Here is a 22,157-nt window from a genome sequence, read left to right on the forward strand (position 1 = left end):
CAGGTTCTGTAAGACATTGTATAAAAATATTTAGCCAGAAAATCCCCACTCAGTCCCATTATCCAAGTATTTTAATTCTATCTTCATTATTTTTGGGAGTTATGGGGTGTTAGGGCAGACCCTACAAATGTCCCTATCTTCCAGGGACATCCCTGATTTAGAGAAGCTGCCCCGGTTTCTGATTTGATCCCAGAATGCCCCACTTTTCCTTAGGAAATCCCTAAGGAACATCATTGGATAAATGTTGCGAGGGCATGGAGTTATCCAACCCCTAAGCCATCTGAAGGCAATCCTGTATAGGGAAGGTTTTTTTTTTACGTTTTACTGTGTTTTTATATATGTTGGAAGCTTCCCAGAGTGACTGGGGCAACCCAGTAAGATGCTTGGGGGTATAAATAGTAAAATTATCATTATGGAATGGGACGAAGCTATTTTCATCGGAGAAATATTGGAGGGTATGTTAGGGGAGGGATAGTACCTCTCGTGAGGGACACATTGTGCTTCTTCTGGGGTAATCTGGCCACCTTTGGTCCCCACCCCTCACTCAGCTCTCATCTGCCTGTGGCTCCTAAAAATGATTGGCATGTGACAGTAGCCACACCCTGGGAACGGCTTCAAGTTTCTGGCTAAACCACGTAATGGTAGCTGATGGGTCTCAAATCCTCAGTGAGTTTGGGATTTCCCCTGAATGCGAAGACAGACTCTGGCGGATTGAGCAGACGAGACCAAGAGTGCATCCGATGGTCAGAAAATGCTGAGAAGTAGCCTACACAACTCTGGGGTCTCTAAGATGGTTGGATGGCGCCTTGTACACCTCTTTCCGGCAACTCCTGCATCCAAGCTGGTGCCAAACCTATTGCTCTGCTTTCCTTTGGACCCCATCAGCAAGGCCAGGAGAGGGGTCTGGGCAGCCCAGGACCACCAGACACACTGCCCAGGCTTGTGCCCCTGGAGAGGTCACTTAGGTGCTGCTATGCAGCGGCTTGACTTCACCCCTGGAAGGCACACTCCATTGACACTCAAGACAGACAGATGCCAACAATATTCGAATAACATCATAGGCAGTATCAGAGGGGCTGATTTTGAAATTCACTCTTTCCAGACCCTGTGGTTTGAAGAAAGTAAAGGATTAAGTAAATCTTCTCAGAATGATTCAGTTTACGAGAAATATCTTTAGGTGACAGGTGAAAATGCTCCTCTTCAACTAGGCCTTCAACACCCTATATCCTTTTATATGTGTTTGTGGGAAATTATTGTTTAGTTTTGACTCTTGCTTTTATTATGTATTTAGTGTTTTTATTTTGCACTTTTATGCTCAGACATCTTCGTATGAAGGGTGGTATACAAATTTACTGAATAATTGTTGTTGCTGTTGTTGCTATTTATTTATTAAATTTGTGTACATAATAATATAATCGAGCTCTGCAGTTTTATGATAAATCTATGGAACGGTAAAAAAAAAAATGAGTTTAAAACAGAAGAGTTTTTGAGTTTAAAACAGAAGAAAAGGGCGGGAATCAAACGGAACCCGCAAGCGTTAAAACAAAATAAAATAAAAAATTCCTTCCAGTAGCACCTTAGATACCAACTAAATTTGTTTTTGGTATGAGCTTTCGTGTGCATGCACACTTCTTCAGATTCCTTTTAGATTCCACACAACAACAAAATCGCGGAAGCGTGCGTGTCTACAATTTCGTAAGTTTACGGTTGGTCGAGGAAGGGCGCCTCATTGGCGTGGAAGGAGCGGGAAGGCGAGGCCACAGCAGTTCCCGCCCACCCCGACAGCGACAGTGGCTGCTGGGCGCTGAGGCGGCGAGGCCTGGCCATGGTGTCCGTTCTCCCCGGCCTGTATCTGAGCGGCGCCGGTGGCGGCCTCCCGGATGGCGCGTCGGCCTCCGCGCTGCTGCTGGTGGACTCGGAGCCGCCCGAGGCCTCTGCGGCGGCGGGGCTGGAGGCGGTGCTGCACGTGCAGGCCCTGGACCAGCCCGAGAGCGACCTGCTGAGCCACTTGGACGCCTGCGCCGCCTTCATCAGCCGCGCGCGGGAGCGGGGAGGGGCCGCCGTGGTGCGATGGTGAGAGCGTGGCAGACGGGCGGGGGAACAAGCAGAATTATTATTATTATTATTAATTCGAGCGCTGCAGACTGGCAGGAGAACAGTAAGAATTATTATTAGAGTGCTGCAGACTGGCAGGAAAACAACAACAACAACTATAATAATTAGAGCGCTGCAGACTGGCAGGAGAACAATAATAATAATAATAATAATAATTATTAGAGCGCTGCAAACTGGCAGTTGAACAATAAGAATTATTATCATTATTTTTATTACAGCACTGCAGAATGGCTGTGGAACAATAAGAATTATTGTTATATTTATTTATTTGTTTGTTTATTTAAAGCAGCATATAATAATTATTATATAAGAAAACAATATAATATAGCAATTATTATAACAAGCACCACTAGGGCCCGGTTTCTGCTCCCAGTTGTGTGTGTGTGTGTGTGTGTGTAAACCCAGAGACATTTTGACATTGTTCTGCCACATTTTGTTGTGAAAGGCAACTGCCCATCTTTCCTGTTCAGTCAAGAAATATTTTTTACTTCTTCTCTCCCTGATGCTGAGAGATGTTTTTTAATTTTTCTGCGTCTCATGTTCCAATTGAAAAAAATAAATAAAAATTATGCTACGTTTCAATGTGGCCATCCTCACTTGACATCAAGGACGCTGTCACACAAACAGGTTGGATATTGGCCAGATAAATATATCTATAAATCAGGGTGGTAATGAGAGCTGTCCATCAGATATTGAGAGAAATCAAGGGGTGCTTTTTTGGTTTTTATTTTTAGCACAGCTCGCGATCGGATACCTCCATGTCCAGCCAGAAGCCAAAGTACCGGAAAAGACGGGGTTTCTCTTGCCTTTTTTTCTAACTCGGGTCTTATTACATGTGACCTAGACATACTGGTGCTCAAACACAGATAACATTGAATCTTCAGTTTCTTCTGTCTCTCAGGACATTAAAAAGAAAAAAGAAAAAAACACCTCCAGGAGAATCCGGAAATCGCCTATACAGGCAATGAGACACGACTGCAATGTGCTTTCTCTTTTCTCTCTCTCTCTCTCTCTCTCCCGTCTCCCTGCAAATCCTTCCCTAGCATTAACTTTTGGCTGAACTTTCACTGTCTAATTTACCTTGTGCCCCGATGTGCTCCCAAATCTCAGCGTGTCCCAACTCTTAGCCTGCACAGAAGGCGGAGCAGTCAAATAAATTTTTGTTGCTTCGTTGATTACATGTGTATACAATTTGCTTTTTGTGTTCTTTTTGAAGAAGCTTGCAAAAGCCACAGCAGGCTCCATCTGGGACAGTCATTTGCTCTTCTGTGCAGGGTGTGTGTGTGGAGGGCAGGATGCCAGTTTGAAGATGGCCACTACCACCTGCAATTTTTGTCTGTTCTTGTACAATTAAAGTGGCACCCTGCTTTCAATCAATCCAGCCAATAATCAACAAAACACCATAGCCCTACCCTAAGATGTAGAATGTGTTCATTCCCCACTTTCTCCATCAAGTCTTTTTCTTTCTTTCATTCTTTCTGGTTTTGTGTACCAGACGCTGGTGACAAATGACAGGAGATGGCCATTGTTAGAAATGTTTGGCTAGATGGGTATTGGTCAAATGGAGCAGGACCCTTATGCTCTTATCATTGTGTAGGAAGTGCTGGGTGGGGGGATCATTATTGCTACAGGATTTCCACCACACTCTTGATATCTGTTTGTTTGTTAGGACAGGAGCAGGATAATTTTCAGGGAGGTCATGTCTTTCAGGTGGGTGGGGTGGCAGCAGGTAATGAGGGATATTGTAAAACTAGAGTACAAAATACATTGTGCATCAAAATACACAAAGAGCATCTGGGGAAGGCTTGAGCATCGGACTCTTGAGTATTGTATTTCTAAGGGAAAAGCTATTGATACACAAGTATATCTTCCAAAGTTGTCATGAGAAATGTGTGTGTAGTGCTCTATTCCCTGAATACAAGTGTATTGTAAGAAAGATGTTCTCTAGGTGAAAATGCAGTTTGAAGGGAATGAAGGATCTGGTTATTTTTTGGGGGGGGGGGCGGCGGTTCCATTTTTGGTTGCGTGTGACCATATTTTATTGGGTGTCTCCTTGTTTTGTTTTCAGTCAAGCTGGAGTCAGCCGGAGTGTTGCTGTTGTGACTGCCTATTTAATGAAAGCCAATAAACTCCCTTTTGAAGAGGCCTATGCCTTTGTCCAGGCCATCAAACCAGATGCCAAGTGCGTTTTTATTTGATAAAATTCGTTTTCCTTCCTTGTGAAGATTGGAATGTAGTCAGAAGGCTTTTTTCCCCCTTGTTCCAGAATGAATGAAGGTTTCGAGTGGCAACTGAAACTCTATGAAAAAATGGGCTGTGAAGTCGATGTAACCAGTACTGTTTACAAACAGTATCGTTTGCAAAAGGTTACAGAGAAATATCCTGGTAAGGAAATAGAAGCGCTTTTCTAATTTCTTAACATTGGGCTAGAAATGGCTACATACAAATTCAGCTATTCACATTGGACCTGAACTTGCGTTATTGAACTCTTCGTGGAATTGTCGTCGTCCCCCAACAATGAATAACAAAACTGTGTAATAAATAGCACTCTTTTTCAAAACATGAATTGTATTCTAGATAGATTAGTAAGCTTGAATTCTTAAAGCATGGATACATATTACTGACCGCTGTTGGAAATCACCCCGATCCCTGGCTACGAGTCTTGGTACATTGAATACTTGCCATGTAAGAGCAGCTCCACCTCTCATTTTTCCTGCTCATTTCCCAACCTCTAGTTAAAATTAGCTTCTGAGAAGAATTAAAAGAAGACAAACAGCACAGTGAGAAAGTCGAACAGCAACTTCTTTGCTGTATACTTAGCTTTCCATATTTCTTTAGCTTTTTCTACCTGCTAGTGTTGAATTCTTCAGAATCTTCAGAAGCTGGAGCTGTTGCTTTACAGGGGAGTGTAATTTGGAGCCACACTCCCATTGAAGGGGAAATAATTCCCACAGTTCAGCTTTCTGTCCCATGGGTGCAGGAGTCCGCAATCTTAAGTTTGAGTTTGGTAGCTGGGAATTATTTCTAGTAGCCAGTGGGAATATATTTAAAGTATCCCTGAACACAAGCAGAGTGTTTTTCTCTTTCCACTATATGAGTGCAATCTGTCTTCCAAATAAAATTGCTGCGCTACATGCCAGAGTCCCTCCTCATCTCTAAGTGAAACACTCCCCCCATCTCTATAGTACTACATATACGTAAATAAGTAACACAAACACCCCCTTCCCAAAATCAAATCTAGGTATTTCAAAATTCCCATCCAGTATCGTCTCTGGGCTCTTCACTCCCCCAGTTGGTTCTGAGGAAATTGGTACAACAAATCTTTTTTCTCTGTCGGATGTGGGACATGGGGTGAGAGAGGCCAGCTAGAAGTGCACTCAGCTGCAAAAGGCAGTTGTTGGGAGGAGCCCACGGGTTTGAGATAGAAGGAAACTTGCAGAAGCAGGATCTGCCAGTAGGTAGGCTGCAAAAAGCCCCCAGCCTTGCTATACTATGAATAACCTAGCATACCTACACTTGATCTCATTTGTGCAAGAGCAGAAATCAGTTTTCAGCAATCTTTCCTCCAGAAGAATCTACTCCAGGTATTCTTTTGGCACATGACAGCTTCCGTTCTCTGTAATAGCCCTGTTTTGGCTCCCCGCCCCCCACCTTTCTATTACTCTGGATGAAATCCATCTGTAAGCCACACAACTTACAGCCATCTCTGTCCCCTGGGCAGTTTTGCTCAGCAGGATAAAAAACACCTTGTGAGTGGCATGTTTGTGAGTGGTTTTGTTTCAGGCTACATGGTTGAGTTTCCTTGCTGTGCTGGAGTTCAGTCATTTAGAAATTAGGTAAAGTGAATGAAGTTTTTGATTGCTAGTTGTAAAAACATTCTAATTTCAGACTTTACTGATTACTAGTCTGTCTTAAGGTGTTTGTGTGTCTTAAGCTTTCTGATTAGTGTAACAGTTTTGGGCTTCAGTCTCATGTATTTCCTCCCCCCTTTCAAGGCAAGTTGTACAAATGCCTCCTTTTCAATTTTTTTATTTTGTAACCAGACCTTGTGCACGTACCAAATCTCAACAGTCTAAATTATGCGGAAGCACATTCACATTTTTATGTCCCTATGAATGAGGCTGATATGTGTAATTCTTTTCTTTTCTTTTCACATTATCAAGCTGCATAAGGGAACAGTTGAGGCAAGTCTCAGTGGCATCCTTGGTTTAGAGTTTTGTTACGATTTTCAAGTTGGACTAAATCAAATATGAAAACCCAAAGAATGGGCTTTGCTTGCATTAAGAATAATAAAGTGGCATCTTCTTCTTCTTCTTCTTCTTCTTCTTCTTCTTCTTCTTCTTCTTCTTCTCTCTCTCTCTCTCTCTAAAGGAATCTTTCTTGGTCTCCTATCTTGCTGTCAGGACAGGGTGCTTTGTGCTACAAAAGAACTTAGGCACATGCACAGAGTGTTTGTGAAGCGTTTTTCACAATGTAAAGGCTAAAGATCAAGCTGTCCATGTTATATAATATATAAAGCTGGTTGGAATTGCAGAAATATGGATCCTCCACCACCTAGTGCCTCTGCTTAGTGAAGAAAGTGAGGATCCTGTAAGCATATTTTATAAAACACAGTGTTTCAACTGGAATAGTATAATCTGTTAAAACAAATGAAAAGTCAAAGTTGTGTGCTAGCTTTCAAGTTTCACAAAATTCTTCCTCAAGCTGGATGCTAAAAAGGCTAATACAGTGGACGCTCGGGTTGCGAAAGTGATCCATGTGGGAGGCGCGTTCGCAACCTGCAGCGCTGCTTCTGTGCATGCGCGGGTCACGATTTGGTGCTTCTGCGCATGCACGAGTGCCGAATCCTGGAAGTAACCTGTTCTGGTACTTCTGGGTTCGGCGCGAGCGCAACCCGAAAAAACGTAACCCGCAGCGTTCGCAACCTGAGATATGACTGTAATATCAAACAAAGTTAAAGGTTTGTGTGAGGGGAAACACTGTTGCAGGTAGGGAGCTTGAGTGGAAGCCCGATTTGCAACATGTGACAGTCTTCAGATGGCGCTTCCGGAAGTTCTTCACAAATTTACCTAGAGATTTGCTAATAAAAGATTGCAACATTTCCCCTTCTGCTTGGCAGAGACTTGCGAGGCGCAATTAATAATAATATTTATTAGCTATTTATATAGTATGATGCATAAATATGACACTTTACAAGGAGGTATCTGCCCCAAGTGGCTTACTTACAGCCTAGGAATATATTACTATGTGCTCTTGGCTCCTGGTGCTTCACATGAGGAGTGGCAGTACAAGCATGGGGCTTTCTCAGGCACAGCAATGGAGGCACACAGTGGCATGAACCAGCAACCCTCCCTAATTGAATTTAGACATTTTCTCATTACCATGAGCAACAAAGACGTAGTCGCAAATGTTTTGCTTTGTATCTGATTCCTTTTGCGCACGGCCAGCATAAGAACACACCTCAGTTTGGTCTTTCCAGGAATCATTTCTTAAAGTTAGGATCTGCCACCCCAGTTTTGTACATGGACTTAGACACTCATGCTCAAGGTTAATCTGAACTTAGGTTCCCCCTTCTGTTTTCCAAATGGAATTCAGCTTTGCCTGTAAGTCAGGCATGGCCAAACTTTCAGCTCTTGCATTTCTCTCTTTCACTTCAGTTTTCCTGATCTTGCTCTTCTTTCTACCCTCGGGTGGCCCAAACGTGCGCCATTCATATTTCAAGCTTTCACACCCCCCCCCAGGCCTCCATTGCAGCCTGCAAGATCCCTAGTGCCCCTTCTCTTCTCCTAAAATGCAATAGTAATACTTTCCACTTTCATCTCTCTCCATAGAAACCAGTGTGTTCAGATGTAATGTGTGATCAGGGACACATGTAGGCAGCAGAGGAAAAGGATGGAAACTGAGGTGCGGTAATAGGGGAAAGAACATGCAACACCTGCAACATGTGCTTTTGGGCCCAGGTGGTTGTGCCAAAGGTTTCACAGAAAATGTGGCTTTTTAGGATGGATTTGAAGAAAGCAAGAGAGTGGGAGTATCACAGGCATTTTGAGAGGCAGCTCTAGGCCAGGCATAGGCAAACTTGGCCCTCCAGATGTTTTGGGACTACCACTCCCATTATCCCTAGCTAACGGGGCCAGTGATCAGGGATGAAGGGAGTTGTAGTCCCAAAACATCTGGAGGGCCGAGTTTGCCTATGTCTGCTCTAGGCATTTGGCAGCAACGGAGAAGGAGTGATCTAAAGGAGCAGAAGGCTTGCCCCCTCCCCCCCGGCTCCTTTGGGAGGAAGAGAGGGATATAGATTCAATAAACAAACTAAAACGAGACCTTTGGGCGACTGGTGGTGAAGTGAACATTAAGTAATCATGGGTTTGAATGCGTCTGGATAGAAGAGTGGAGATGTAAGGGGCAAGGCTATTGAAGGTTTTGAAGGCAAGGATGCAGGATTCAGGAGTGGATAGGGCTTTCTTAGATTACTGCCAGAGAGAGACAGAACTACATAAGTGCAGGCTTTTATAGTTTCAAAAAGAGGGTGATGGTTGCTGCTTTCCCCCCTAGTATGCTGTGGGGCAAACAGATCATTTGCACCAAGCACTAACTTAATTCATTTGCAAAGAGCTTCCTGAATAATCTACTTAAGATATTTCAAATAGGCTTCCACTATGCCCTTTATGACCAACGTATTTCTCCTACCCCTTTTGTTTAACATCCAGCCTGCTCAAGAGTTCCATGAAATGCAAAAGTTAGCGTACTGCTTTGAGACTTTGACGTGAATATAATAAAGGTATCACAGCACCTTGAACTTCTTGAAGGAAAAGTGGGCCATAAATGAATTAAATAAGTGAAGCAGGTACTGCTGCTTTAAAAAAAATGTTTTCATGGATCAACATAGCTGATAGCATGTTTATGTGAATTGGTTTTTGCAATGATCTCATAAAGTGAGAATAAATGCACATCTGAGTATAGGCTTTTTTAATGAAGGAAGGAGTCCACTGTAGGCAGTTACAACCACAATTGTTCCTTTATGGTACTTATTAGGACAAAAGCTTTCTTTTTTAAAAAGCAGATTTTGTTGTAAAGTCCCCTGAACATTTTGCTTAAGGATATTATATAAATGCAGTAAACCAATACAAGCTTTTAATGTTTAATGATGACTGTCTGCAAGTTTCTAAATGCACTGTTGCTTCTTCTTTTCAGAGCTACGAAATCTGCCGCGAGATGTCTTTGCAGTTGATCCAAACACTGTACAGCAAACTCCAAACACTGAGGTTCTGTACAGGTGTAGAAAGTGCAGGTATGGGGCTCCACAAATATATTTATTAGATTTATATCCTGTGACTTACAGCTGTTATTTTCAAATAGTAACACTTCTGTCCCCATGGGTCTGGTCTGGGGAGCCGAAAAGGTGCCCCGTCTTGAATTACTTGGTTCACACAAATGAATGTAGTATTTGTGCTGCCTGATAAACGCTGTGATGCAAAGGTCCTCACCAAGGCTGTGTTTTGGCAAGCTTTTAGTAAAACCATATTTCTCTGGAAGTTTGAGTAATTTATTGTGTGGAAAAATATATCTCTTTTGACTTGTAGGGCACCTTATTCTGACAGGTAAAACTGACCATGTTCTTGCAAATGGCGCAAGAGGCGGTAAACTTGTTTTTGTGAGTGGATGTCAAATTGAAGATGATGGGAGGGTGATTTACTATTCAGCTCAACCTAAAAAAAGGGTGCAGATAAAAAACTAGAATCAGAAACTAGGCAGAAAGGTCCCCACCTAATCATCCCTGCAATAAGCTATGTTTCTATGCATTTTGGGTTCTGCCCCCCCCAATGAGGAAAGCATTCCATCATTCAGTTTCTACGTGCAGTTTGTCCCAATGCAGATTTACCTCTTTGTCTGCTTTTATGACAACTGGCTCAGTGTCCCAGATATACAGCAGCAAATGGATTATATATAAGTAATAGTTGAAAAATGGAGATGTTGTGGTCAGAATGTGTAAGGAAAGGGAAAGAGGTATGATTCCAGATGTCAGAAGCCCAGGGCTAAGGTTCTGTAGCAGAGTGAGAAAACAATTTGGTTTTAATTAACCCTCATGGGCAATATATAATATAAAGTAGAATGAAACAGTGCTATAAAAGTTTTGGAACTTAATGGTGCAGCAGAGAGAACTTTCTGAAGGAGCCGTGGTGATTTGGTGTCTAGTTAGACTGCACAGCCATGAGTTCTGCCTTGCTGGAGGTGGGAGTAGAAGTGTCAAATGAGATAACCTGCAGCTCTTAGCAGCTCATGTCCTTTGGCAGTGCTCCCTGGTTACTGCTGAGAGGCAGTGGCATGCCTGCCAATTGCTTGATTTGGAGAGAACTCTGCAGATGGTGGCAGGAGAGACCCAATCCTTCCTTTCCCCCCTTGTAGCAGCCCTTGTTATCTTGCAGGCAAACTGATAGCAGCTACATGAGAATTGGGTGTTGGATGTGTATTTACTTAAGTGACCCATTGAACAAAGATCTGGAGCCGATCTGAACGCAATTTGATTGCACATGCCAACTTTAGTGGTCTTTGTGTCTGACCCGATTACAAGTTTGCTTGCTGGCCGACTAAGATGTCATCTTGGCCTGTTGTCCTGATCCCCTGGCCTACCTGGCAGTAAGTCAGTGTGCCAAGTCCAAGTTCAAAATCTGAGGGTCAGTCAGCACAAGCAACACCCAGAGTCAGAAATCCAAAGTCCAAAGGTCAGGAAAGGAGGTTCAGGGTCAATCTAAGTAGCCAAGTCTGAAGTTCTGCAGTTAGGATACAGTCCAGCATCAAACCCAAAGTGTAGTCCTGTGGGGGTCCAAGAGCACCCAAGTCAAGGTCCCTCAACAGGGGCAATTGAGCAGACACAGCACCTCAGCTTTGCTGCCTTATTATACTACACCTGATGATTGCAGCATCTGGGCTTGATGAGGTATGTGACCCTCACCTGCTACCAGCCTCCTCCAGCTGAGGAATCACACACTTCCTCCCAGAACTAGTGAGCCCCACCTGGCCAGCTAGGGAGCTGGGCTGTGGGCCCTTGCCTACCTCAGTCTTCTGGAGCACCCTGCCTGCTGCTCCCTGCACCTCAGATCCTGCCGTGTACATAGAGACAGGGGGCCCTCTGGCTCTGGTGATGGGTCCTGTTGCTCTGGTTCCTGTTCACTGACCCCCATCCCTCCGCCCTCCTCTGCCCCCCTGTGAGTATTTCCTACACCAACATCTCCTTCCCCATCCCCAGCTTGCCCTGGTGTGTCCAAGTCCTGGGAATTCCAAGTAGGCTTCAGCAGTCAGATCAGGAGAGCTGCCTAAGTAACCAGAATAACATCTTTAGAAGAATGGAAGAAGGATTTCATCCTAAATTAATGCATGGATTAAAGAATTTAGGAATGTGGCAATATGAAAACCTGTTACGTGTGGAAGAATGTGTTTGCTTTATGATTAGGAACTCCCACAATGAATTTTTCTGTTGACTCCATACTATTACTTGCAGTTTCTTCCTCATATCTTATTGATGTGAAATACAGTTTAGATACAGTATATTTTTGCTTTTGATTATATGTTTCTTTCATTTCATATGCTTTAATGAACAAAGGTGACATTGCTTTCAGATACCTTTCCAAGTCATTGTGTTACCTTTGTTTCTGGAGGACAGGCGCCTGCTGTTCCGAAGTTCAAGCATTTTGTCTCATGATGGAGGCAAGGGACCAGCCGCTTTTGCTCATAAGAGGCTTTCGAGACCTGCCCCTTTTCACTGTGATGACCAGTCTAGGTGTACTTCTTACTTCATTGAGCCCGTGCAGTGGATGGAACCTGCACTCTTAGGAGTGATGGATGGGCAGGTGAGGGGAAACAATCACAGTTTGAATCTTTGGAAATCTACAACTAGTTAGCTAAGAAAATGGCAGCAAAGCAAGCTGAAGGGGAACCTGAGCAAATACAGTGGAACCTCGGTTGTTGAACACTTCGGCAGTCGAACGTTTTGGCTTTCGAATGCTGACAACCTGGAAGTGAATGCTTCCATTTTTTAATACGCCTCAGAAGTTGAAGGGCTTCCAAGGCGCGTTTCTCTATTTCCTCAATGGATTTTGCCGACCAGCAATTGCGCCTCGGTTATCAAACGTTTTGGAAGTCGAATTCCAGGACGGATTACATTTGACAACCAAGGTTCCACTGTATTGAAAAGTGCAATGGAGTTGAGAAAATGATGGGTTGTGGGGGATTTTATAGGGGCCATGGATACTTCTCTGCATGTGTGAGTGTGCATTGTTTGCAGGAAGAGAGAGGTTGGGTAACAGAACGTAATGTGACCAGAGGAGCCCAGATTTTATATTGATTTGAACGAACCAGTCAAATCTTTAGAAGTTGGAGATCCATGGCGATAGTTAGTTTTGAAGTTTATCTTTTCAGAGATGAGATGGAGCATTAAGTGACTCGTTTGTCTTGTTCTCTTGCAGCTTCTGTGCCCAAAATGTACATCAAAGCTGGGCTCCTTCCATTGGCAAGGTGAGCAATGTTCGTGCAGCCATTGGGTGACCCCTGCCTTCCAAATTCACAAGAGTCGGGTGGATGAAGTAAAAGGACTGCTGCCCATCGGTAATCTGCAGACTGTAAAAAGGTGAACTTGGTTTGTACTTCTGCAGTCCAGTCAGTGGCCTCGTTCCTGTATAGTGTTTCCTATGGGTTTACAGCAAGTCATACGTACAACAGAACCAGTTGAACTCCACGTTGAGTGTTTCCAGGAAAGTCGTTTTGTACTAGAATACCTAGACTTTATGTGTCATTAAGAAAAAAGAAAGAGGGAGCAGGCCCTAGGGGTAAGCCAGAGCTGGGGGCAAGATTAGGACTGTGGCATGTGGTAATGAGGCCATTAACCATTCTCTCTGCATCACACTTCTGATGAAAAGCTCACTTCTCTACTCTTCCTGTATGCTATGGTCCTGACTTTTATCAGCTTCCCCCGTCCCCATGCCTACGGTTTCTTTGAAACAAAACCATGATGTTTGCAATGCAATTTGTTGTTTGTCCCTAGCTTTTTCACTTGTTTTGTCAAGAAATTTTCCAAAATGTTCTTCATCCAGAGGGTTTTCATAAACAAACCCGCTTGCTTTTAGCGTCCAAATGACTATTAAGGAAAAGTAATTAGGGAGACACTGCAGCTGTCAGATTGTTATAAAATAGCATTCTGAAATTTGATAGTTTTGGTGCAAAATATGATTGGATGTTTGGGAATACAGAACAGGAAGAGAACTACTCATGATGATGCAGGAGTGCCAGCCACTGGATGCCTGATGTCTAATTATCACTTTCAACTGGATTATAACTTGGAAAAGGACTATCAGAAAAATCGCTTTGCAAGTGTCTCTGGTGACTGTTGTGTTGATTTATCAGCAATAAGTTATATGCTATGATTTCCTACATCATGAGGGTTTCTAACAATCTGTTGTGAAATGGATCCAAATTACAGGTAGTCAGCATTTGCTGAATCACTTGACTGACAAAGATTAGTATTGGTTTCTAGGTCATTTACTGAAAGGGTTTGTAATCTTTTTTTCCAACAAGGTATTACGTGCTGTATGCAAATTAAATTTCGAAATTTAAAAAATTACTGAAAACTTGGTGTGTGAGTTAATGGTAGGGGAGGGGAATTAGCAGGCTGTTACATTACAGAGATGCTCAGTTGTCGAAGATAATTAAGAAAACAGCACTGTCTGCAGATCTAAAGCAAGATGACAAATACTAAATATGCTTTTGCAGTATATTTTCAATATTAGGGAGTTTTTAAGGGCTGGGCTTCTCACCTTAACTGATAGGGGACTTGCAACTTGCACATCTTGGAAGTACAAGTATTTGTTGATGTCTAAATATATGCACATTGCCTACTTTATGTATGTTTCATCCTTTTCCATGGGACATGGTATTGCTTAATTCCCCTTGAGCAAGTTTCAGGTTAATGCAATTAAAAGGTTCCAAACATATTTCCATGTTTCCTTATTTTGCATATTCTGAGTTTTTTTTTAAAAAAACCAAAAGCTGATATTTTAAAACAAAAGCTGAGATTCTTGTGAAAATTTTAGAATGAAATGTGACACAAATTAGGCCTAGGCATTGGACAGCCATAAAATTGGAAGGGTTGGTAAAACTCTTGAGATTGAAGGAGTTAATGCCGACACATAAGTGAAAAAACAACAGTTTAGTGGATGGGTATGGGGGTGTGTGTGTGTGTGTGTGTGTGTGGAGGGGGGGCAAGAAGATGTTTAGTGAGGCAGACACTAGTTCAGGTAATACATTGGTCCAAAGGTTAGAAGAGGCAAATTCGTATGATTATGGCAGGTCTTCCTTGGCTCAGAAATGTACAGTATTTGGGTTAACACAGAACACTTAAGCAAGCTAGAAATGTGTGTGTAGAGTCTGACCTTTGTTTTGCAGTTCCACAGTTAAACCCATCGAGGTTTTTTTGCTGGATAAAATGGTGGCCCCTCCCTCCATCACTAGAAGAGTTGCGTGTAGCTGATTATAAGGGATTAAGATCAGGACTGAATGTAATTGGATTAATTAAGACTTCGGAAGCAGGAAGAAATAAAAACTTTGCAACCTGATACCCAGCACATGAGAAGTCACAGAAAATGTAAAATTGGCTTTATAATTGATCCCTATTTGAATATGAATTGTAATTAGACAATGAAAAAATGTGGCCGTTATTGGATTTTAGTACCGGTAATTGAAAATTAATAAAAATATATTTACAAAAATAAAGAAGAGCTGTGTGTAACATGAAAGCCCGTTTACAAATTAAGAAACAGAAAGGGAAACATTGAGGTTCGACCTGCGTTGGCGTAGTAGAACTTTGCAAAATGCTGAAGCACTCCTCATGCTGGTGTAAGAAGCTGTGCCGTCAAAACCAAACTCTACTACAATCGGTTTTTGCTTTCACTGTTCTTGAGAAGTGCACTGAAGGAAAAGTTCAGGCCCCATGGCTTGTGCTGTGGTTAAGACACACCTGTGTTGCTCAGGGGAGCTAAAAGGCTTCCAGCTCTTGAACTTTGACCACGGCTATGAAATGACCATAGCCTCTTGGACTTAGGGGGGGATTTTTCAAGTTACTGTTCCCCGTGCGTGTCCAAAAATGATAAACCTGGGCCTCTTGCACAGTGGTGTGTATGATAGTGCAAGAATAAATCCAGAGTTTATGCTAGTGGAGTTTCTGACTGCTATATAGTTCAGACAACGCACAGAGAACTAGGATTTCTTACATTGTTACAGTAGCGATAAATTGCTGGTCCAATAAAACATTCACTGATTAGTCATCAAATAACATTCAATATGCCCAATAAAGTGCCCTGTAATTGTGCTAGACACCTGGAAATTCTTTTATTCTCTCGCCAGGAAATTACTGTGTCCTATATAAATACACATTTTATTGCATTTGCTGTATGTTTCCTTAATGCAAGTGCTGGCTCATTCTTGAGAGATGCTTCTCCCTTTATGCTGCTCAGCTATCCCAATCCAGGGCATGTCTTACATTGCCGATTGCAGCCCTGGGCTCCTTTGGGAAAAAGGATGGGATATAAGTTTAATTAACAATATTGTTTATTCAGAAGTAAAGTCTCACCAGGTTCAGTGGGATTTACTCCGAGTAATCATGTGTAGGAATGAGGAGAGATTTTTTGCAAACCAGCCAGCTACAAGATTTCTTGACTACAGCTTTTTCAATGTTTTGTTTAATTTGTTCTTACAAGTTGATGAAAACAACTGTTTAAAAGCATGTTGAGTTAAATGAAGTCAAATAGTAGTAGAAAGCTGAATAAGTTGTCAGCAACGATTAGCTTTACGTTTTAAATGCTAATTTATTGTTTTGAGCTGTGTTGAAATGGATTTATGCATTGTTGAATAAAAAGTGACATCTAGAGGTGGTTCATATTACTGCACTTTTTGGTTTGGTTGATAATGGTTCTTAGTAAATTCTACTGTTTACTTTCGTCAAATAAAGCTGAACAAAACATAGTTGCCTATTATGTTCACTTTGTGGTTTTCCCATCCATTCATTATAAATTACTGGACAGATTTCTTAACCTAGGACGATTAATTTAAGGTCAGTAGAATAGCCTGGCTGGATCAGAAAAGTATAGCTATTTAGTCTGCAATTACAATCCTTTGTTTTTCCTTTTTTTTTTTTTGAAATGCAGGAAGTGTTGCTGCCAACCATGTTGTCCTTCTGTGTTTCCTCCATTCTTTTCCCTGTTGTATGTTGGAAGTTCATTTGTTGCAAATTACTCGCTAAAAATGAATAGGGCAGCAGTGGAATGCATGGAGGCATTGCTCACGCAATGTTCTGCCTGCTGCACATTGACACCTGTGTGATGTTTCCGGAGGTTAAACCTGGGACCATGCTTGTACACTCCTTCATGCAACTCTCTTGCTGCTGAAGCATGCATGCCACTGCTGTGCCGTGACCCACAATAACTTTCGGGGGGGAGAATGCTTTAGACAGTAAAAGGCAAAAACAGTGGGTCTTTTATTAAAAGAACAGTAATTGTGTCTACACTGACCTCTGGCCCATAGGCTTAATCAGGCATTAGGTGATTCCCCAGGCCATGCCCTCCCTTCTCGGGTACCTCGGCAAGCTGGGATTGGCTCTTTTTGCCCCTGTCACTGGGCACTGAGCTCCTCACCCAACATGCCACTGATTAGAGTGGATCAGCTGTCATGGACTGGCTGGACACAGAAGAATGGAGGAAAGTTTTTAATATTCAATTAATTACAGTAGTACCTCGGGTTACAGGCGCTTCAGGTTACAGGCTCTGCTAACCCAGAAATAGTACCTCGGGTTAAGAACTTTTGCTTCAGGATGAGAATAGAAATTGTGCGGTGGCGGCGGCAGCAGGAGGCCTCATTAGCTAAAGTGGTACCTCAGGTTAAGAACAGTTTCAGGTTAAGAACGGACCTCCAGAACGAATTAAGTTCTTAACCTGAGGTACCAAGTGGGACAACTTGCGGTGATAGAAAAGGAATGAATGAAAGTTCAGGGGTGGTGGCAGAGTTTTCCTTTCCTTAACCCACCCTGGCGCACCTTCTTGCTCCCTTTGAGCAGATAAGCATATACAACTCAGTTGGGCAGATGGTTGCACAGGAAAATCAACCACAACATTTCTAGTGCTTTAGCACATTGTGTGTGTAGATGCATAACCCCATCCATTCACTTCTGTCTCTGACCTTCCAGCTGGCAATTCCAGAACCCCCCTCTCCTTTTTCCAGTAAGACTGATGTGTGAAGATAAACTAATTCCACTGATTTTCTCTACTTACACCTATTTACTGGGGATCAGCTAACAGGCCTCTCATCACCAGCTTCCCCTCTGGTGTCCTGTTGGCTCCCTTCCAATTTTTCGATAGTGACAAATTGCATGTTAGAAGATCAGCAATTTCACATTTAAACTGTTTAGGAGCTCCTACGTGGATGTAATCCAGATCTATTGACTTGTTAATTTTTAGTTTGTCAGTTGACCCTACTGCTTACTCTCTTGTTACATCCATATATCTCTGCTTCTCAGATCTCCTAACTGGGGGGAAAGTAGGTTCTTCAGTCATGGTTTGCTACTTGTCCAAACGTTCCTCTGTGAAGACCAATGGCAGAGAATTCATCTAGCTCTTTTGTAGTTTTACCTGTCCTCTCTTAACAACGTGGGTGGCAGTGTGGTGTAAACCACTGAGCCTCTTGGGCTTGCCGATCAGAAGGATGGCACTTCGAATCCTCGCGACGGAGTGAGCTCCTGTTGTTCTGTCCCAGCTCCTGCCAACCTAGCAGTTCGAAAGCACGCCAGTGCAAGTAGATAATTAGGTACTGCTGTGGCAGAAAGGTAAAAGGTGTTTCCGTGTGCTCTAGTTTCCATCACAGTCCTCTGTTGCGCCAGAAGCGGTTTAGTCATGCTGGCCACATGACCCAGAAAGCTGTGGACTAACGCCAGCTCCCTCAGCCCGAAAGCGAGATGAGTGCCGCAACCCCATAGTTGCTTTTAATGGACTTAACTGTCCAGGGGTCCATTACCTTTTACCTTACCTCTTAACAACCCTTCCTCTCCTTTGTTCTGTAACAGTCTAGAAACGATCCTTGTGGCTGATTTCCTGCTTCTGGCGTATTTAAAGAGGGTTGTGGTTTTGTTTTGTTTTTAAATCCCCACCCCTTCAGCAAAATTCTTGATTTGCATCCCTTATCTTCAGCTTGCATTGCTTTGCCAGGACTTGTGCTCTCCTTTTGTTCTCATCTGGGCAAGAAGACACTTAAAAGTTCAAGGAAGCTTTCTTGCCTTTTATAGCTTCTTTGACTCTGCATATGAACCTCAACCACACCGACATCCTCTTGGATGTCATGGTACCTTTTCTAATCCGTGGAATGCATTCTGTCTCGGCTTATATTATTGAGGCTTTAAAAACTGTCTGAGCACACTGGAGAGATTTAACCTGGACGCTCTCTTTTAACAAATCCTCTTTGTCCTTTAGAAGTTCCCTCTTGAAATCAAATGTGAGAGTGCTGGACTTCCTGGGCAACGTTCCACTTGACACTCATAGGACTGTGGCTGCTCTGTCCAGTCAGTGCAACAACACTTACATCTTGCACCAGGTTCTGGGCACCACTCAGGATTAAGCTTCATGTTGGACCAAGGCACAGTCATTGTATCAACAAATTTGGTCCGGACAGAAGCTTGCCCAGTTGATGGGAGGGTAGCTGAAATTGCCCATTTTACTACAACACACTTTTTTTTTGGTCACCTCCCTGCTGTCTTTCGACATGTCAATAATATATAGGCTATAGTTTGCTGCAAAGACAGGCTCTGGTGGATTGAATGGATTACACCAATGCTGACCAACCAACAATCAATAAGGTGATCTCTGCATGTGCTGTAGAGGGAAGTGAGGGGCAGATGGGGCTCATCAACCTGGGAAGGTAGCCCTTCTAGGAGAAGGAAAACACTGATGCTGAATCTCCACTGCCTTGTGGGGTATCATTGGGAGAAGAAAAAGCGAAGGAGTAAACCCTGCACAAATCTGGAGTGGAGTCCTTAACGTTGGTTGGATGGATTCTTGTACGCCTCCTTCTGGCAACTCCTGCAGCCCAGCTGATGCCATTGCTCTGTTTTCCTTTGGACCACATCAGTGAGGCCAAGAAGGGGGTCTTGTCATTCGGGCAGCCCAGGACTTTCATAAACACTGCCCAGGCTTGCACCCCGGGGAGGTCACTTTGGTGCTGCTAACACAGCGGTTTGACTTCACCCCCGGAGGCGCACTCCATTGTCTTTGGAGACAGACGGATGTCAATAACAGCATAGTATGTCCCCCACACTAAATTACTTTTTCCGTTCAGGTTCTCAGCCACAGTACTTCATTGGAAGAATTGATTTCTCCTAGGTTTTCTGTCTTATTGGATCCTAACTCCTTGACAAAAAGAGCAGCTCCACTCCCAGATTTGTTCTTCCTTTCCCTTGCTGTATAGAGTTTCTATCGAGGGTTAACCTGCATTCTACTGTTTCTCCTTGTTGCACCAGCTTTCCAGTATGTTGCTATCCTTGTGTTGAGAGCCAGTGTGGTGTAGTGGTTAAAAGCGGTAGACTCGTAATCCGGGGAACCGGGTTTGCGTCTCCGCTCCTCCACAAGCAGCTGCTGGGTGACCTTCGGCTAGTCACACTTCTATGAAGTCTCTCAGCCCCACTCACCTCACAGAGTGTTTGTTGTGGGGGAGGAAGGGAAAGGAGAATGTTAGCCGCTTTGAGACTCCTTCATCAAATCCAAACTCTTCTTCTTCTCATTCCCCATCAAGTACTCCAATTCTCTCCATTTGTCTTGGAGGCATCTAGCACTAGCATTTATATAGTGCTTCAATTATCTGCATAGATCCACTGTTTTACAGGAGGACTGGGAAGTTCCCCCCCAGTCATTCACCCCCACAAGACCTCTTTATCTCCCAAGATCTAGCAGCTAAGCACTGCATCTAGCCTTGGTAGGCTTTCTGTTGAGATATTGGCATGTTCCATGGGAACATCCACCTACTGAATTTCCCCATTTTAATGAAGGAAGGAAGGATGGATGGATGGATGGATCAGCCTAAATCAGAGGTCACCACCTTTTGGGGGGTCCACAGGGGGATGGTGAATGTCACCCCATTGTCCTAGTCAGGTCACTTCTTGGTGGTTTGGATTTGCACATCCAATCCTCTCCTGCAGGGATGGCAGACAGATTAAGATGGTCTGTTCCTGGAGACTAAGGGAATCAAATAGATTCCTAAATGCCCTGTGGTGAGGGGTGGGGGTGCCAGTAGATGCAACAGGTGACCCTGTTGAAGCCCTTGTTGTATTGTGGAACAGTAAGGCATGTCGGGCTATTTCCACTGAATATTGGACTGCCGCCATCTCTGTTGTCTTTTCAGCACCTACTGAAGACTTTCCTCTTCCAACAAACATTGTAAGTAACTGTATGTTTATATTTTTTCCAAGGCTGTCTCTGTATTGGAAATGATTTGATTTATTGCTTCATCACTTGCTGCTTGCTGCCCCAGGCTGCTTTGGGGAGGAAAGGTGAAATACACATTTAATAAACAAACAAATATATATATATATATATTTTTAGGAATAGTCTTGCTCACCTCCCCCCCACTCCCCCAAAAGACCTAGATGCAACTTGGACTACTTTTGCCCTCTAATCTCCTGGATGTCAATTAAACAGCCTCTGTTCCACTATGGAAATGAATTTAATTCTGTCTTTATCTTTTGAGAAACATCTAGGTTCTGTGACTAATGTTTCCCTTTTGCAAGGTACATGTTGCTGCTTGGTTGTGACCATTTTTGAGCCCCTGTCAGGCCTTCAAAGTGCTTTTCCATGCTGCTGTTGCTTCAAGATTAGATTAGTCCAATTCCCTCAGCTGCCTTGCCTGATAAGGCCCTGTGCAAGAGACCCAAAGAGCAGGTGCCAGGTTCTTTGTAAAATCAAAGGTGATTTAACACACTTTCACCAGCTCTGAAATCTTTGCATTGGCTGCCAGCTAGCAGGCTTTTTAAATAGCTATGTTAATTGTGCATACCTTTCTGAAGTTTCTCCCTCCAAATAAATTTGAAGCAGATCAACACATCTTGGTAAAAATGAGCCCGGTTCCGTTTTCTTCTCTCTTTTTAAAGAGCAGAATTGTTAACATCATCTGCAAATGGACAGTTCCTTTATTTTGTTGATAAATCGCCCGGTCTCTGAAATGGTGCCAAACATATCTTAGCTTGATCATCGTTATGTCAGTTTCATCTAAGATTGCAAACATGCTGACAAGGACATTAAGAGTTGGAGCACATTGTTTTAAGAATCGATAGAGGAGCGCTCAGAAGAATTAAGAAATATAAATATAGTATATGTCTGAAATCTCCCCAGAATATTGCCTGCTTGACTTCATCTTGCCTACAATTAGCTGATGGGGTTTTGACTTCTTCCACCTGCACTTAATAATAGGAGCTCCCGCTCTGTTCAATCACTTGTCTCTCTGTCAATACAGAGAAGGAGTCACAAGCTTGTGCTCTTCTTCCCTGTGGGGTTTTTGTGGTCAGGTGAAAGTTAGGTATTTTTGTGTATTTATATTGTAAACCACCTTGTGATCCTCAGATGAAGGGTGGTATAGACATTTAATAAATAAAAATTAAAAGAACAGGTCAAGAAACTAAGTAAGTGAGTAATCTGCTCCAAGGAAGTGAGAGAGTGATCATATAACCTACACTGGCTCCTAGTACATTTCCGAGCACAATTCAAAGCGTTGGTGCTGACCTTTAAAGCCCTAAACGGCCTTGGCTCAGTATACCTGAAGGATTCAGGTAGGTAGCTGTGTTGGTCTGACACAGTCGAAATAAATAAAAAATTAAAAAAATTGTCTAGTAGCACGTTAGAGACCAACTAAGTTTGTTCTAGGTATAAGCTTCTGTGTGCATGCACACGTCTTCAGATACCACTTCTTCAGAAGTGTGCATGCACATGAAAGCTTATACCCAGAACAAACTTAGTTGGTCTCTAAGG

The 22,157-nt window shown here is 43.0% G+C and overlaps 1 protein-coding gene across 1 annotated transcript; it reads left to right on the forward strand.

Moving 5' to 3' along the window:
• The first annotated feature begins 1,777 nt into the window (after positions 1–1,777).
• Positions 1,778–14,099, forward strand: DUSP12 (dual specificity phosphatase 12). Its single transcript, XM_033173362.1, has 6 exons — positions 1,778–2,073; positions 4,184–4,297; positions 4,382–4,500; positions 9,310–9,406; positions 11,777–11,963; positions 12,579–14,099. Exons 1-6 carry the CDS (start codon positions 1,826–1,828, stop codon positions 12,741–12,743), a joined length of 930 nt encoding a protein of 309 aa, XP_033029253.1. The 5' UTR covers positions 1,778–1,825; the 3' UTR covers positions 12,744–14,099.
• The last annotated feature ends 8,058 nt before the right edge of the window (positions 14,100–22,157 follow it).

The sequence above is a fragment of the Lacerta agilis genome, chromosome 16 (assembly GCF_009819535.1).
Source record: "Lacerta agilis isolate rLacAgi1 chromosome 16, rLacAgi1.pri, whole genome shotgun sequence".
Lineage (NCBI taxonomy): Eukaryota > Metazoa > Chordata > Lepidosauria > Squamata > Lacertidae > Lacerta > Lacerta agilis.

Bases quoted from the DNA above. Each gene is read 5' to 3' on its own strand.
- DUSP12 (XM_033173362.1), top strand. From the start codon at position 1,826: ATGGTGTCCGTTCTCCCCGGCCTGTATCTGAGCGGCGCCGGTGGCGGC. The intron at 2,074-4,183 runs GTGAGAGCGTGG...TTTTGTTTTCAG, and splicing joins GGGGCCGCCGTGGTGCGATG to TCAAGCTGGAGTCAGCCGGA. The intron at 11,964-12,578 runs GTGAGGGGAAAC...GTTCTCTTGCAG, and splicing joins TAGGAGTGATGGATGGGCAG to CTTCTGTGCCCAAAATGTAC.